A 16,873-nucleotide genomic window follows, 5' to 3' on the forward strand; every position below is an offset into this window, starting at 1 on the left:
ACAGTTATTACTTCTCAGTCTTCTGTATCCTTGACTATGCAGATGGAGATTAGCAATAATCCCTCCTATCAGATACCTCTCTGACACCGAGGTTTCATGAGCAGCTTGCCTGCTTCATGGGGGAGGTTCTTTCTCACCAAGCTCTTCCAACTCTGTAGTCCAGCTCATTTCTTCAAGTCATCTCTGGTATGTTTTGAAGTACCTCAGTGAGGCAGTTTATCTAGAAAACTAGCAAAAGAAGAATATTTCCTGCTGGAGTGTAGCAAGATTATGTAGTGCAGAGTAGAATTAGGATTGAAACAGCTGTTTGAATATGTAAACCCAACTGTGATTTTTAATTTTATTTAGAATGCCTCTGTAATTTTATTGTGATGTTAACCACCTGCTGAAGGTGAGAAGTAAACTAATTTAAAAAAAACACCAACAACTTGTTCATTTCAGTTCTTTGTATGTTGAACATACTTGCCCAGTGACTCTAGCTTTGTATTTCTTGCTGTCATATTGATTCATTCTTGGATTTTACTTCAGTCGGCCACCTACCTGTCACCATTCTACCCAGGAGAAACACTATTGTCACTTTGGGCGGTGCCCTCCTTGTCGCCAGCCCTGCCAGAAAACCTTAACATGTGGTCATTTGTGCCCTGTTTCCTGCCATGACGAAGCACTTGTGAAACAAACTGGCGTAGTAAGTAAACAGTGAAAAATGGTGCATTATTTGTGTTTGGAACAGTGAGCATCAGTTTGACCTCAATCTTCTGTTTTGAGGCTTTTGGAGTTCAGAGTAAGCACATAATCAAGCACAGAGGTAGGCATTCTGCTCAGCATGATGCTAAGTGGTTCTAGCTCCTTTGTTGCAATCTAAGTAATTTTGTAATACATAATTGAATTGCTCAAAAATTTATAAGATTCTTGTTGGAGTTGTATTAAAAACATTTAATTTCAGCTTTAAGCAATTGCTTTTAACATAAGAACAAAAAAAAATTAAGTCTGGTATTTACAAAGCCATCACATTTTGCACAAGTTAGAAATCAGAAATTGGCAGTTTTTAACATAACACGTGTTATGCACTGCATGATGGTAATTGAAGTAGCTTACTAATTGAAATATTTTTACCTTTATTAACTGGTTAGAATTGTTTTACTGGTCTTTTTCATTTGGTTTGGTGCTTAATTTTTAGCACTAGGAGCCATAGGACTTAATTTTCCTATCCCTAACCAGGGTAAGGATAAAACTGGAATTTTTAATTTAATAATTGTCTATATGGGTGTGGCGATTTCCATTAGTAAAAAGCTAGTTACGAGAAAGTTAATTTCTTAGGATTAGAAATGCTTTAGATTGTACATTTATTTGTGTTCAAGCAGATAGTTCCATTTATGTTTTGTATTCAAGTGGTGTTTTTTGCTCTCAGCATCAGTCTGCAGGGCCTTGGGAACAGCCATCTGAGCCGGCCTTCATTCAGACTGCACTACCGTGTCCTCCCTGTGAGGTTCCTATACCAGTGTAAGTATTAAAATAAAAAAAAAGGCAAATTAAAAAAAGAGATTTTATATGGAAAGATAATTATTTTGTGTCCGAGAAGTTATCAAGGATATTTAAAAAAAAAACCAAACTGTTCTTCAGACTAGATCTCTGAAATAACTGAAAAATATGATGTATTAGTAGAGAAAAAGAAGATGCTATTTGGAACAAAAGCAGATTACTTTCTAAAAAGTAACTGATTTCATATACAACTGCAATTAATTTGCACATAAAACAAATTTTGAGATTTTCATTATAAAACACAGCAATTCAAACAACTGTCGAAAAGGAGGAGGCATTGAGCTGCATAGATGGATGATTTTCTTAGTTTGCACTTTTAAAAAATAGATAGCACTAATTTTTGTGTGAAAGCACTGTCACTGTTTTAAGTCCCCTAAACAAGTATGCATTTTCTAAATCTCTGATTTTTTTTTATTTTTTAACAGGGAGTGTCTTGGACAGCATGAGGTGAGTCATGGAAACTGCCCTGTGAAGTGAAATAATGGCAGTTACCTTACTTTGTAAGTCTGCAAAACAAAAGGCATTAAAAAGAAATAGGAGATTTTAAATACATATTTTTAAATTGATGAAGTACCTTAACACAAACGCTTACATATCAGAAGGTATTTTAGTTCCTTTCAAATGTATAACTATTTGATTTTGTAGAATTCATGGACAGAAATTTAAATTCATGATTTTTGTAGCTCTTTGTGTTTTCTTGCAGGTGTTTAAATGTTTTTTGGTGGCCTTCTATTTAATTATTTATGCTTTTTCCCTCCCTCATTCTATAGTTAGTATTCTCTCTCTGTCACACACTCTTGAGTTCTATGAACTGCTGTGTATATTTTAAAAGGATAAAGACTATAGTGTCATACAGGAAAATTCTCATGTGACTTGGATCTAAGCACACATATGGATGAAATCAGATAGTATAGTGGAAACTTCTTTAGTGTTAGTTACTAACTTATCTTTCTGTTGTGTAGCCTTTTCTAGTTTTAGATGAAGTTGCTGTGTGTTTTGGCTTAGATGAGAAGAAAATCTAATTGATGCTTAGTAGCTGTCATCATTATTCACAATCATTTCTAAAAGTTACGAAATGTAAGGTCAAGTATTTTTTCTTGATTTCAGATGATTGCTAAACTAATTTAAAAAAATGTTTTGCTGTTAAGGCTTTGTCTACTGGTGTGTCTGGTATAAATTCACTGTCAAAGCCTGACTAACAATATTATAAAAAAAACTAAGATCATTTTAAGCAAGTAAAAAATTGTAGAAAACAGTAAAATACAAAAATAATGAAGATAGCTTTTTTTTTCTTTGACCTTTATTAATAATCTCTTGATGTATGTTGTAATGGTGCCTTGATTATTTTTTAGTGACATCTTTAAATTTTGTTACCAGTGTCTGTGTAGCTGCAGTCTGCTGGAGCAGCACGTTCCCTAACCCATCCAGGCTGTGAATACAGCTTTTCCATAGAGCTGTTTTGCAGCTTGATGGTTGCTGAAAAAAAGCGTGTCCAGAAAGTGGATGAAAAGAACAACAGTGCTTGTCTGTTTGTTGCTGAAACAGATGGGCTTTGCTTTGTTTTTCCACAGTAAAACTTACATGTGTATTTGCCAGTTTTTTATTGAGTCAGTGACATGGTTTTTGATAGGACGTACCGAATCTCACCCAAACTTCCATGAATTTATATATAAATAAAATGCAAGCTGTGGTCAGTAGACCCAGTCTATAAAGTGACAATGTAAAAGGATTTGGTCCTGTTCAGATGTACATGACTCTGAAGTTTGTCCTTCCTCATAGCAGAAGGACAGTATCAGTACACTTACTAGAGAAAATAGTAACAATTACTACATATTTATTACTACTTGTTTCAGAAAAATTAAAAAAAACAAATTCATTTTATGTTGCATACAAGTCTTGGCAAAATCATTCAGTGGCTTTTGGTCATGTTTTATATATGGATTTGCATGGAAACTAAGGACAAATCCCTGTGAGTCTACAGCTGACTTTAATTATTTGCATTTTTTGATGCTACGTGGTACTCTAGATGAACTGTTACTTCTGTCGGCCCGCAGAGGGCGGTGCTGCCTTCCTACTGAAGTGCAGCAGTTCCTCGAGTGAAATTGTCTCCTATTTGAGATTTTGGTGGATGTTATGGAAAAGAATGATTCATTAATGTGTATAGGAAGTGTATTTTATTTGCAGTGGATTTTGTGCTTATTCTACTTTTTTGTGTTGTTCTGAGATATCTGGAAAGAAAAAAAAAAACCATGTAATGTCTGTTCACTGTTTTACAGCCTCGTTAGTTCCTAACAAATAATCTCAGCTCAAATTCATTTACTTTTGTTAATAAGAGAAAACATATGTATTTAGGAATGCTTCTCTCCAGTAGAAGGGTCCTGAGGGGATTTTCACTGGGAAATGGGGACTGTTCAGAAGTGACAAAAGTAGTAGCAAATTTCTTAAGCGAACTTTTGCTGTGAGTAGGTGCTTATTGCTGTACTATGCTACTACTTGTGTTGGACTATTGTTATGCCTTCTATAATGGAAGAGATCTAAAAAAGAAAGAAACTAGGAATGAAGCAAGCTGTAAAGTCTTCTTGTGTTTTATCTGGATGCCTCCTGACGATGTGTAGAATAGAGAATAAAAGCAAACACCTTAGGACTTGTATAACAAGCAAATCTACTGTCTAATTTTTAATAGTTGGGCAGTAATTTAAATTTGTGTAGATATTGGAGTTGGTTGTTCATTGGGAAGGTTGTGTATGGGGTTGTTTTTTCTTTTTTTTGTTTCTCTTTGGTATTTAATTTAGGAAGTATTTTTAAGGGAGTGATTGAATTTGAGCTCTTACGTGTTCTGACATTTAGAACAAGCAATTTATCACTTAAGAACAGACTTAAAATTACTTTTTAGATGATGTAATTATATAAAATCTGTACTTAGTGGAAGTATGAGTCTACATGATGTTTAAGCTAAAAGAACATTTTGTTTAGCTGAAGTCTACAGCCTTCTTTAAAATAATTTTACATATGTTTAGAAAAATAAATAACTCATCATTCTTCCACTTGTAGGTTCTTAAAAGTAGCTCTCAATTTTGTTTCAGGTTGTATGTCAGAAAAATCACCTATAAACAGTTGGTGCCATCCCAAAAAAGAAATCTTGATGTTCTAACTTTTTTTAACTGTTATATACATTGGAATTTCATTGCAGTAGTACACGTATGCTGTTTTAAAATCTTTTAAAATCAAGTTATTCTAAATCTCTTTTTATGGGAAACATACATTTAAGCTGATACAAGGTAAATGAAGACAAAGAAGGAGATCTTTACTGACTGTGATACCAATTTATCTGCTGTTTGTAATTTTCTTCTAGTTGCTTCATTTCATTAAATGTTCCAGAGGAAGGAAAATGCTCTGGTTTTGCTTCCTTGTAAATATGCTGTATTGGACTGGGCGTATCATTGAACTCTCTTTCTTCTTGGGTGTTCTTTTCTTTTGGTAGGAATTTGATTGTATGTTTTAATATTCTGAGTGGGTTTTAGATCTGGTTTGCTCATAGGAGGAAGACCATTACTCTGCCTCTAGGTAAAATTCAATGTGAAACTTGATGAGATTCATCTTTATGGCTAAACACCTTATAAAGGTTTCCAGAATTTTCTTGTCCTGTTGATTTTTGTTTTCATAATCTGATTGATTTATCTCTTAATCAATTTTATGCATTTGGGAGATTCCCTGGAAATCTTTTGAAAGTTGTGATGTCTTTTTTACCTTTCTCTCCTTTCCTTATCCTGTGGAAGACCTGGAGTCTGAAAATTTTGCCTTCTTTTTTTTCTTTCCCATTCAGCTCTCATAAAATACTTATGGTTCTCATCTGCCTTCTTCATTCTTCGGCTCATCAGCCTCCTGGAGTTTGTGGCTACTTTGATGTTTGTCTCTGTAGCAAGAGTTCTAGCCCTCATTTAACCATTTCAGAAACTCATTCCAACTGTAGGACATAAAACTTTACTTTCACAGCTGGATTTATTAATTAGATCCCCAGCAGAGAAATGGAGAAAAAAAATAATGTAGGTTTAAATTAATTGAAAATTTTCACTTTTTGGCTACAGTGTCAGTTGATTCCAGGAGATTGTTGAATCTCACTGAGCTCAAGCTGAAGCTCTGCTGGATGCAGCCAGAGGGCTGGAATGTTCCCTGTAGTCATCCCTCTGAAAGCTGGCTGACTTGTGTGCTTCACCACTCCTGCCTTTGCTTAACAGTGCCTCTCATCTGTGTGCTTGAGCAATGCTACTGGGAGGGATGCTCCAATTCTACCTAAGTGCTTGGCTGTAACTGGAGCTAGTGGTTGTGTCCTTATCTGGTGGAAGACTAACTTCTGGTAAAAACAGTCTCACCAGCACTTTGGAACAGTGCAGCCCTAGAGCTAATTTTTATTGTTGCCACGATCTGCTGTCACTGTCTTGAGCTCCACAGCAGAAGCATAATCATAAAAAACTGAGTGGCAATGGGTGAGCAAGGAAAGGTAGAGAAGTGGGTGGATTGTAATGTTTGATCCATATTTTCTTTCATGCTTTTATCTTTAACATCCTTTGACTACTTACATTGCTACTGAAAGGATGTTGCGCTCTGAGGGAGATGGAGTAGGATGTGAAGGGGTGGGATATTAGGAACATTAAAAGCTTTGGTCATTGTTGTGTGCATTCTGGGTATGGTATTGTTCTATGCTAAAGACCCTGTTTTTATTAGGCCTGCTGCTTGCTGGCTTTTCCTCCTTTGGTCACCAGAAACATCCATCAGAGACAGAGTAGGATGTTTGCAAGGGGCAGTAGGAGCCAGGTGTTCAGACTACTTGGTGTGGTTGTTGTATTAGTGCTTTAGCCAGCATTAGCTTCAGCTCTGACGCAGGGGTGTGAAAGTGGTTGGATGTGATGGCCTCAGCGTTTTCTGCTGTGTATGCCATGCTTGATGTTCAGCCTGCCATGCAGACTTCATTTTTAGTGAGTCAGGATGATTAGGGGAGTTCAGAAGTCTTGTGAATGAACTGGATTTAGAAGTGATGTGGAATAGTATTTTTTGTGTGAAGTCCAGAAAAAATTATATAGGCAAGTGGATTTAAATTGTACTTTGTGTGATTGAAGGAGATAACATGGACAGTGCTGAAGGGAGGCTGTCCCTCATTCTTCCCTGTGGGGCCATCTCTCTTCTTTATTTTCAGTTCCTGTGTTCATCTGTTTGTCTGGCTAGGCCACTGGCAAAAGACAAGAAGCGTTTTTCTATTGATTCCTTTTCTTCCATTTTGATTATTTGAATCATCTTTCTGTAAAGAGAGATGTGTGGTAGGACTTGTTCAAAGTGGTAGGAGATGGCTGTGAGGGCTGTAGAGTTCAAAGAGAGAAAAGGAGTGGGTACCCTGCAAAGCTGTTCAGTCAACTGCAGTTGCAACATAAAATCACACCCTTAACTCACTTTGACTAGACTGTCACATCAGCCTCTTGTGTAATAACATCATGAATAGTTTGTTTTTCTCTGCGAAATGACATAAAATTAAGAAAAAAATCTTTTTTTTTGACAGCATCACAGCAAACTAATTTTTTTTTGGTATGGGTGTTATATAATGCTTGGAAAATGCTAACAGTAAGTTTCCTCTAATCCTTTTGTATGGAGGGACTTGTACTGTTCAACTTTAGGCAAGTAACCTAGTTAGGAGTTTACACTGGTTTCAGTACCAATGAAGAGTAATGGCTTCTAAGAAGATGCTCTGAAGGTTTCTGCAGAGTTCTGTTAAGAAGAGTGTTGATCTCAAATTGTAAAGTACAAATGTGACTTAAGATATTAAAATCTTAGTCCTGTTATGGAGCTATTTCTGCTTCTCCTTACCTCTCCTAGGAGTTATATTTGATGTAGTCAGTATTTGCTTTTTAGAATTTCTGGCTTGCAGGTTGTTTTCTGTTTTTAGACTGTAAAATATTTTTGATTTATGGTGACCATAACACAATTAGCCCTGTGCAAGCAAACTGTTACTGTCTTTTGCAATAATAGTAAACCACCTTAGGAACCACTAATGGAAGACATGAGTGTAATTCAAAAAGATGGAGCAAATGACGCTAAAAGATTTGAGTGTATAATAGTCTTTTAAAAAGAAAGGGAAACTGCTGCAAAAGTTAGCTTGTTTAGTGAAGTGTGCTTGTTTTCCTATTACAATTAGTGTAAAACAAATTTGTATGAATACATTGTTATGTGTACAGGAACCCAAATGATACTTAAAAAATCTAATAGAATTTCTCTGGTGTTTTTTTTCTTTTTCAAAGGAGAGCCAAAACATCTCTGTAATAATTCAGTGTCTCTGTGTGTAAATATATATATCTCACATGCTACATATGTGCAATGTTTGTATATATATCCCACCTGCATATCTATATTTATTTATTTATTTTTAACTTTTAGGTTAGTCCGTTACCATGTCACTCTGCAAATCCCTACTCATGTAAGAGATTTTGTGGACGACTTCTTGATTGTCAGAATCATACCTGTATGAAAGAATGTCATTATGTTACTAAATCAAACAGTAGTGCAGATGGAAAGAAGGTAGGTTAATTTCCTTTTTGCTTTTGTTTTTGCATATTTTGTATGGATATGTGTTGTCTTCAATTTTACTTGGAAAATAAGAAATTTGCAGCTGGAAGATACAGATCTATTCCAGATCCCGCTGGGAGACTTGCATGTGTGCTGTTCCCATTGATGCTGTGACAGTTAGCTAATCTATATTTCCTCAGACTATAAATCTGAGACAATATTACACTTTTTGCAATTTCTATAACTTTTTTGTTGTGTGATAGCATTACTTTGATTTCATCACAACCTTACTTAACACCCTTGAGAAGTCTCCTCTAAAGTTACTTTTTGTAACTGTCAAGCTCAAGGGAGTTACTGATAAAGCTCCCTGTATACAAATGCACTTGTAATCTACTGGGGAAACTATTTACTGAGGAGAGCTTAAATAGGTTGAGGAGGCTGGGAGACCTTTAGGAGAGCACTGGAAATGTTGCAGAATTGCTGAAGACTTTTCAAAGTACTGGGATGATATATTCATGTTTATCAGTGTCTACTAACAACTGTCATTTATGCAGTTAAGAAGTTGCAGGTGTTAACTGCTGAAGATAACATGAAACAAAAGTATAAAACTTGAAGTTGTTCAAGTTATGAGCAGTCAGAGCTGCATGTATACATTTTGTGGTTTGGGAGAGAAATTATTTGGAGGAAAACAGCTTCAAAACAGCTTCTCAAGTTTTTTTTAAGCATTACTTCAGAAGAAGTTGCTATGTGGGCAATCTGGGCATTTAGAAAACATAGAAGCATTTGGTTGGGTATAAAGCAGGAATGATATATTTTAACTAGCTTACATTTAACTTAAATAGCATAATGTCTCTGTGGATTCATGTCTTGGAAGTGGTGGTGTTATCATTTAATAACTGTATATCGTAGCTAACACATTAGTCTGTGATTGTGGAAATTTTGTCTGAGTATGGGCTGTTAGTGCAACTGATGGAACAGTAACTTGCAGCAACAGAGGGACATCAGTAAATAGTGAGAGTGACAGCTAAGCATCCCCAGTTCTGACTATAAGAGGCTGCCTTCCTGCTGCTTCAGTGAAACCAATTAAAACGTGAATGAGTCAGGACTCTTCCTAGCTCCATTTTGAATGAGACATTACATTCTCAGAAGAATGGGAGTCTATGTACCTGCAAAACATGGGTAAATCTCATTTCTCAATTTTCTTCAATTCTTATGATCTCAAGTTGGTGTTGACCTTTAGAGCTTTTGTTCTCTTGTTTTGGTAGACTAAATGTAGTCAGGGCTGATTAAATTTCTGGCTTATATGTCTGAGTAGTGATTTTTCTGTCTGGAATTTCGGTTTGTTCTGCATGTTGTGTTAGAAAAATGTTGCAAAAAGGCCAGCTGTTTGCTTTTACCTACTGTTAAATATTATATGACAGTTTTCTAAATGGTTTTAGTTGCTGTTGTTTTTCTTAGATTTTAATTTTTGTGAGTTAAGATTTGTAAACAATCATTGTGCAAGGGTTTCTTTTTAAATTTCAGCAAAAGTTGTTCAGCTGTAGAAGGAGAAGGAAAGGACTCTGGGAAAAAACTATTAAAACCTTAAAATTCTTATGCTGTTATTTTGAACAGCATAAAGTTGAACATTGGTGTTGGAATAGTCCTTTTGGGGAAGCTTTGTGTAGCTTCATTCCTGGATAAATTTGCTTTACTTTGTCTGACTTCTTGGATACTAAACATTGAATGTGATAGTGAGCCTTAAATACTGTGCTGTGTAGGTTTAGTTGATAAATCATGTCAATCTGTCTGGGTGTATTTGATTGCAGACTGGGGTTCTGGAAGTGTTGTTAGGAATGTGAGTAGAAATGAAGCTTTATTTACTGTGCTGTGCTGTTCATCACCTTGTGCCGGTGGTTGCATCACCCGGAATGAGAGTGACATCGCAGCTCTTGTAGACTTGTGTAGTCTGTGAAGTAGAAGCAAGACCTTAGGCAGCTCCTCGGATATTCCCAAGTTAATAATATTTTTTGGAAGATTATACAGAATATCATGTGTGTGTAGAAATGACTTAAAGTTTGCTTCTTAAAATCAAGCAAACCAATCCCTCCACCCCTGTATTAGAGGGTGGTATGTAATGACTCAAGCATTACAAGAACATGGTGAGTGGGATAAGTTGGTTTTGAATATGTAATGACTTATTTTTCTAACAATTTTCCTTAGAGAATTAAAAGGGGTTATGGTCACATTCCAAAGCACTAATATTAAGGAGGTTCTTTTATGCCCAGGAGGGAAAATAGAATTCTCTTTGACTGACAAACACTGGCATTCATGGTTTTCTCTTAAAAAACATATTTTAATAATTACTCTTGCTTGTGAAATATCTTACTGAACAGCTTGATTCTCATAGCAAAAACACCGCAGCTCTTTCTTCTGTGTAACAGATCGTTAATGACGCCTCACAAAACAAATACTTGGCATTTTCTTTAGTACTTTGTTTTAATTTTGTTAGGCGGGTCCAGAATGTTCGCAGTGTGAAGAAGAGTGCACCAAGCCCCGACCAGCTGGCTGTCCTCACCGATGTGTTTTGCCCTGTCATCCTGGGGATTGCCCATCATGTCTCCAGATGCTTAAAATAAAGTGTCACTGCAAACTATCAGTCCTGTATATTGAATGCTTGTAAGTGTCAGAACACAACCCAGCTTTTCATTTGAATGCTATTAACTGTAAAGAATTTGAAATGTCTGCGGATGGGAGCTACTCTTCTGGCAATTTATAAAATTTCTCTTGATTATAATTTCTAAAATAATGTTTTTTCTATTTAAATTTTGCAAGTATTTTATTTGGTATTACTGCTAAAATTGCTGTAAAGGCATGGAGTCTTATGAACATAAATTGTTTTTATAATACAAATAATCCTTTGAATTATACAAATGTAAAGTAATCTACATAAAATTTGTTCTATATGTGCTTCTTTTAGAGTATGTAAAGAAGAATTTTATACAAGTATTATAATGAATGTAGTTAGTCTAAAAGGTCTTTGTCTTTGCAGTTAATGTCTTTCAGTTTCTAGCTGTTTTAATTGAAAAACTACTTAGTTTTTCAATTTGTACACCTTTTTAATCATTTGTATGTGTGGATAGACGTTAAGCTGGACTTCACGAAATATAAGTTGGAACTTGGGGATTGTTCTGAAAATATTCATCATATGCAAATATATTTTTCTTTGTTCGTTTTATTTGAAGTACCTCAAGTCCTCTAAATTTGTGTGGGTTTGTCTGTAAACCAGGGCAGTTTATATTAGTCACACAATGTGGACAAATGAGTCCGCTTACATAGAAAATACAATCCTAATTGCATTGACTTATTCTGTTTTTAAATAGTTTGGGGCTTTTTAACACAAATACATCTTTCCTTTTACAGAAAACTAACATGTGCTGATTTAAAAGAAAAGGAGCTTCTTATTTCCTGCAGAAATCAGTGTCCAAAAGAGGTAAGCCTTATTAACAAAGAAATACTTGAGTTGATGGGTATGTTGAATTTTGTGAATATAGGCCAAGCAAACTAGAGAAGTTTAGTCTAAGTGAATATGTTAAATTATAGATGTGAAGGTGGTTAGTGAACTGAACTTGAAGGACATTTATTAATATATTGTTGTCAACTAGGAGGGTTATATTAAAGGAACAGAGGTTTGTCTCCAAGGCACTAATGCCTCGAATGTTTAAACGTGCAGATGAAGTTGAATGTGAAAGCGTATGTCCTCTAACATGGTTAAAAGCTGGTCATCAGTTTATATCTCAAAAATGATAGGATGCTGTCTGATTAGGAAAAATGGTAAGAATTGTGCTTGCTTTTCTCATCTAAGTGCAGGTTTAAAATCTCTATCTGTGCAATTTGGAGGCTAAGGGATTTTATACTTAATAATTGAGATGAGATAATAATACCGTAGTATGTTAGTGAAATATATGTTAAGCAGTGTAAAATGGAAGACAAGCCAGTTAGTCTTTCTGCTCTATCTGGGTACATCTAAAGGTTTGCTGTGAAGAAATGAATAATATCCTTACTACATGATACTTAGACTATGAACCAGTAGCATCAATAAAGAAGATTCCTGTTCAATGCTATGTTTAAGTAATAAACTTTGTGGAACAGGGCAGGAGCTGGTTGGAGAAGTTACCAAGTTTTCATCAGAAGCAGCTTAGAAATACTTCAGGATTTCTCTTGCAGCACTGCTACCCACAATTGGATGTGAGGGATGGGCCAAAGGACTTCATCCTTGTCCCTCCCAATACTGCAGTTGTGTGCTGCTTGTGTGCTTTCAGAAGTCCTTGCATTACTTACTATTTTATGCTTTTTCCTTAGTTGTCATTAATTGTACTGAGAATGACAGCTCTTTCTTTACTCCATTTCCCACTAAAGGGTTAGAAAATGTGTAAAGTGGAAAAGCAGGAATTTCATTATCATCCAGTGTCAGAAACTTCAAATTTGAGTGCTTGTCTTTATTAGAAAACTTTTTTTTTTAAATTATTATGATTAAATAAAAAAATTTACAAGATTTCTCCTGCTTTCCCAACAGTGTCTGATCCTGTACTTTTCAGACAAGATTGTGTTAACCCCAACGGGAAGGTTGTGCTCTGTACATACTTCTGTCTTCTGCTTTTTGCCCTTGTAGATGCCTATCTGATGGATTTTTTTTTTTTTCTGTAAATGAATGTTCCTGTCACCATTTTCTCATCTGGAGGTCTGAAAGCCCTTTTCCTGGTGGGGGAACACTTTGGGATATTATTTAATTGTCCATTTACCTCTTAATTTTGTCCTTTCATGTCCTTCTCTGTTACTTTGGTTTTATTTGCTCCACAAATTCCTTCTCTGTATTTTCAAGAGTGCTTTCAATCTCTTATCATGAGCTATATGTTCTGTACTTCATCCTCTCTTCAAAGAATTTTTTGTTTCCCGTAGCTCATCTTTGATTATGTAACTATTGTGATTTTTCTGAACATGTTCCCCAGACTTAGTCTGGGATTTAAAATCTACCTAGCAGTAGTCCCAAACTTTAGCTTGCAGTTCAGAATTGCCCTGTTACACAGATTATGTCTTTTTTACTTAGTTTGGTGGTATGTGAAATAAGGAGTACAGCCACGGAATTAATGTTAGTTTTATAAAGCAATTCTAAAATTCTAAGTCCTATAAATGCTTTGGAAAATAAGTTTTTTTTTTCTAGATTCTGCTATCCAGAGCATTGATTTACTTTAATAGATGATGGAAAAATGCATGTTCTTCCTTTCCTGTGATGCTAGCTCTAGCTCTTACAGTCTTTCATGAAATATAGAAGGTACTAGCTATTAGTAGCTTCTTGCTTCAGGTAGTTCATATCTTTGTGTTACAGTTCATCCTTTCTTCAGATCCTACTTTGGTAACAACATGGGTACTGTATGGGGTTTTTACCATTTTTTTGTCTAAAAAATCTGTTCCATCTCTCTGAATACTGAACAGTTCTAGGGATGTTTTGTCTGTTTCTGTTTCATAAACAAAATATATCTCTGCAGCTTTAAGAACATTAGATACCTGTATTATAATACAAATTATACTGATAGTTCTCTTCTAAAGGAATCATCAATAAACACAATTTGAAGGGGCAGCCTTAACAGACACCACCCTGCCACTCCCACCACCACCTCTCCCCAGCAAATACAGACCAAGCTCATTTTGTTGTTTTAAAATTTTTGTCTTGTGAGACAAGAACTTACAAACAACTTGGCCAGAGATAAGGTGGATAGGACTACTGAATTTAGAGCATTTACAGATTGCAGATCTAAAATGTCTGCCCAAAACAAATTTGGAAGTGTTTTAGTGTGTAGTTCTGGAAGCCTCATCTAAATGTCAAATTAGTGTTTCTTGAGAATTTTGTTATTCCGTGTCAGAAGCTGATATTGAGTCATTTGCAGAGCTCAGTGAGTGAAGTTGATGTTTGCTATAAATCAGTGTGCACTATCACTCCTAGCTTACCATAGTGCAACTTAGGTTCAATAGAATGCAGTATTGTGCTGCAGTTGTCATTTTGAGATATTTTTGGTTAATGGAAATTGCAGTAGACAGTATTAGTAGTCAGTGGTAGGACAGCTACCACATTTGTTTTACAGTTGCCGTGGTATATTTGGGGATAAAGAAAACCAATTATATTGTCTGGTCCTTTGAAAAAAATGCTACAGAATCTTGAAAAACTTGAGAATTTTCATTCATTTCTTTTGGCTATGGCAACATAAATCTAAAAAAGTAACTTCCAGCATTGCATAGTACAGCTGACATTTCCTTTCTTCTTTAGGGAGAAACAGTGTCTTTAATGCAGCAACAGCTGTTATATAGGAGATATTTAAATTAAAAGTTAATTCTTTTGTTTGGTAGTAATAACAAGATATCCTGTTAAAGGAAATTTAACTTCATTTTTCTTTTAATCAAGATGATTAAATTCTTATGATCATGCTTGCAGATGTTTTGAGGCAATTCTTACATAGAAATTTTAAGTCTGTCAATTTTCATTGTTTATGTTTTCCTGTCAGTATTTGTGCATCTGTATTTAATACTTTATTCCATGTAGCTAGTATTTTTTGACAAAATAGCTATACTTTTTAGTTTTACTGTGCACTCTGCTTTTGTCTTGATGGGAAATACATGACTCCATTATGCTAAATCTTTATGGGTTTTTAATGCATTGAATTAATTAAGCATTCTGGAAATAAAATTTTATTCTGCAAACACACACTGCAAATGTATGTGGATTGTAAAAATATAGTTTTGTCTTTAGAAGTGGTGACATTCTCTTTTGTACTTAGCTCTTGTGCACTGCCTATGGAAAAAATATTTGTAGGACATTTTTTGGTTGGGGTTTTTTTTCAGAGCTGTGGATTATATCCCTTCTTTTAATGGCCTTGTCATATCAAACATAAAGCCTGTCCAATTTGGACTTCAGTCCAGAAGCTATTGACAAGAGATTTTGTACAGTCTAAAAGGATCTAAAGGGGGCACACACTTTCTGTTTCAGCACCAAGTACTTCAGCACTGACACTTAAAAACAAGCAAAAAAAAAAATCCCTTCCCATTACATTTTTTATCCAGCAGAAGCAGCAGAATGATTGCTTTTGTTTTCTGTGAACATGGGGAAATGTTGTTTTGTCATTCATTTCACAGCTTCTCTTGATACTTTTTTTAGTGTTGGTTTTACAGTGGAGGGAGTAAGAAAAAAGTTCCCCGCACAGAGATATAGCACAAGAAAAAAGCTGGCAGGGAAACTGAAGTGTGTACATTTGCTTTTCCTTGTTGGATTAAACATACTCCTGTGCTATAAATATTTTGGTCTAATGGTGTCTAAGAATTTTATTGCAGTAGCACTTAGAGGTCGAGGTGAGGGTTACTGTCTTGAATTTGTAGCTCTGACATGTCAGTCAGGACATGACTGTTTGGGCTTTGACGCTACTAATGAAACTGTGCCTAATTACTAAGGAAGTGTAAGCTGGAAGTAATACTTCTAACCATGGCTTGTTCTAGCCAGCATGAGGTGACTTGCAGGTGAGGCTAGATGGAGTTATTGTGTCTGATGCTCTTGTGTAGGGAGCCAGGAGACAGTGTTCATGCAGTAGCAAATTGGTTTTACAGAGACTGTGGTCATTTGTGAGGTGACTAAGCCATTAGTCTCCATGTTCTCGGTGGTAGTCTCGCCTTGGTAGCATACAAGGTTTGGACAAGCTTCTCCCCTCATATTTTCAAAATGAGGTGTCACCCTTGTGCCAAGAATGACACAAGAACAGACGAGAGACTGAATTGCAAGAGGAGAAAAAGAAGCTTTAATACAAAGGATTCTCCAGCTTATATAGACCGATACAGTACATTCTACTTGATTGGCTAGTTAATAAAAACATCTTTCTCACACACTGTTCTTGAGAGGAACAGAAAAACAAAGTGGAAAAACACCACCTGCAGATTGTTTATACTAACAAGTTATCGCATTCCGACAACTCCCTAAAAATTCTCACAAGCCACTTTGAGAAACGATTGCCGTTTCTCTCTCCCTGACCAGGCTGGCATCCGCAATGAGGCAAAATAATTGTTTGATTCCAGGGAAAAATATTTGCTGATGATCAGCTGTGCCTGAAAAAAACTAGATTCCTTCTTTGATAAGGTGATACATTTATATATTTTTCCCTCCAGATAAAATGAATAGATGAGATCTGCTGCATATAGATTCAACAGAGTGAGTGAATCAATGCTACTTAGTGACTATCTAATTCAGATACAGGAGAGGGTTAATACCAGCATGAAGGTGGCTAAAGGAAACAACTGTATTTGATTATGTCTTGAAAAAACCACCCAACTGCCTCCACCAAAGCAACATCAAAACTAAAGAAAAAGATGGAGCAAGAGATATTAACAATAAGGAAGATTTCCCAAGGACTGAACTGACACTTTGCATTGTTTTCAGTAATGACCTTGGCAGTAAAAAAATAGTAATTTTCTGATGAAAAGTTGTGGGGTGTTGTCAGTGTATGAGAATTGAGGAAGTGCATATGTAGAATACATGTATTGTGATACAGAATAAAAAAAGAAAAAAAAACCCAAAACAATACGTGTGAAGCTATAATAAGCTCCCAGGAAATAGCAGATATTCTTATTTTCACAGCATAATTAGCTGGAGAGAAATGCAGTGAGAGCTGAAGATGTTTTGGGGAACGTACTCTACTCAGAATGGGGTGCAATTAAGGCATTGTACAAAGTCCTTCTTGCTGAGATGTCACTTGAAATATTACATGCAGTT

At 35.6% G+C, this 16,873-nt stretch overlaps 1 protein-coding gene across 3 annotated transcripts in view; it reads left to right on the forward strand.

Annotated features, from left to right (window-relative positions):
• NFXL1 (nuclear transcription factor, X-box binding like 1) overlaps positions 1–16,873 on the forward strand; it is a 45,705-nt gene that overhangs the window by 14,709 nt on the left and 14,123 nt on the right. For all 3 annotated transcript variants that reach the window (XM_068188411.1, XM_068188409.1, XM_068188410.1), the window contains exons 13-18: positions 529–685; positions 1,409–1,500; positions 1,965–1,986; positions 7,960–8,100; positions 10,580–10,746; positions 11,491–11,560. In XM_068188411.1, the coding sequence (XP_068044512.1) occupies positions 529–685; positions 1,409–1,500; positions 1,965–1,986; positions 7,960–8,100; positions 10,580–10,746; positions 11,491–11,560 (649 nt within the window). The remainder of the gene's footprint in view (positions 1–528; positions 686–1,408; positions 1,501–1,964; positions 1,987–7,959; positions 8,101–10,579; positions 10,747–11,490; positions 11,561–16,873) is intronic.

The sequence above is a fragment of the Anomalospiza imberbis genome, chromosome 4 (assembly GCF_031753505.1).
Source record: "Anomalospiza imberbis isolate Cuckoo-Finch-1a 21T00152 chromosome 4, ASM3175350v1, whole genome shotgun sequence".
NCBI lineage: Eukaryota > Metazoa > Chordata > Aves > Passeriformes > Viduidae > Anomalospiza > Anomalospiza imberbis.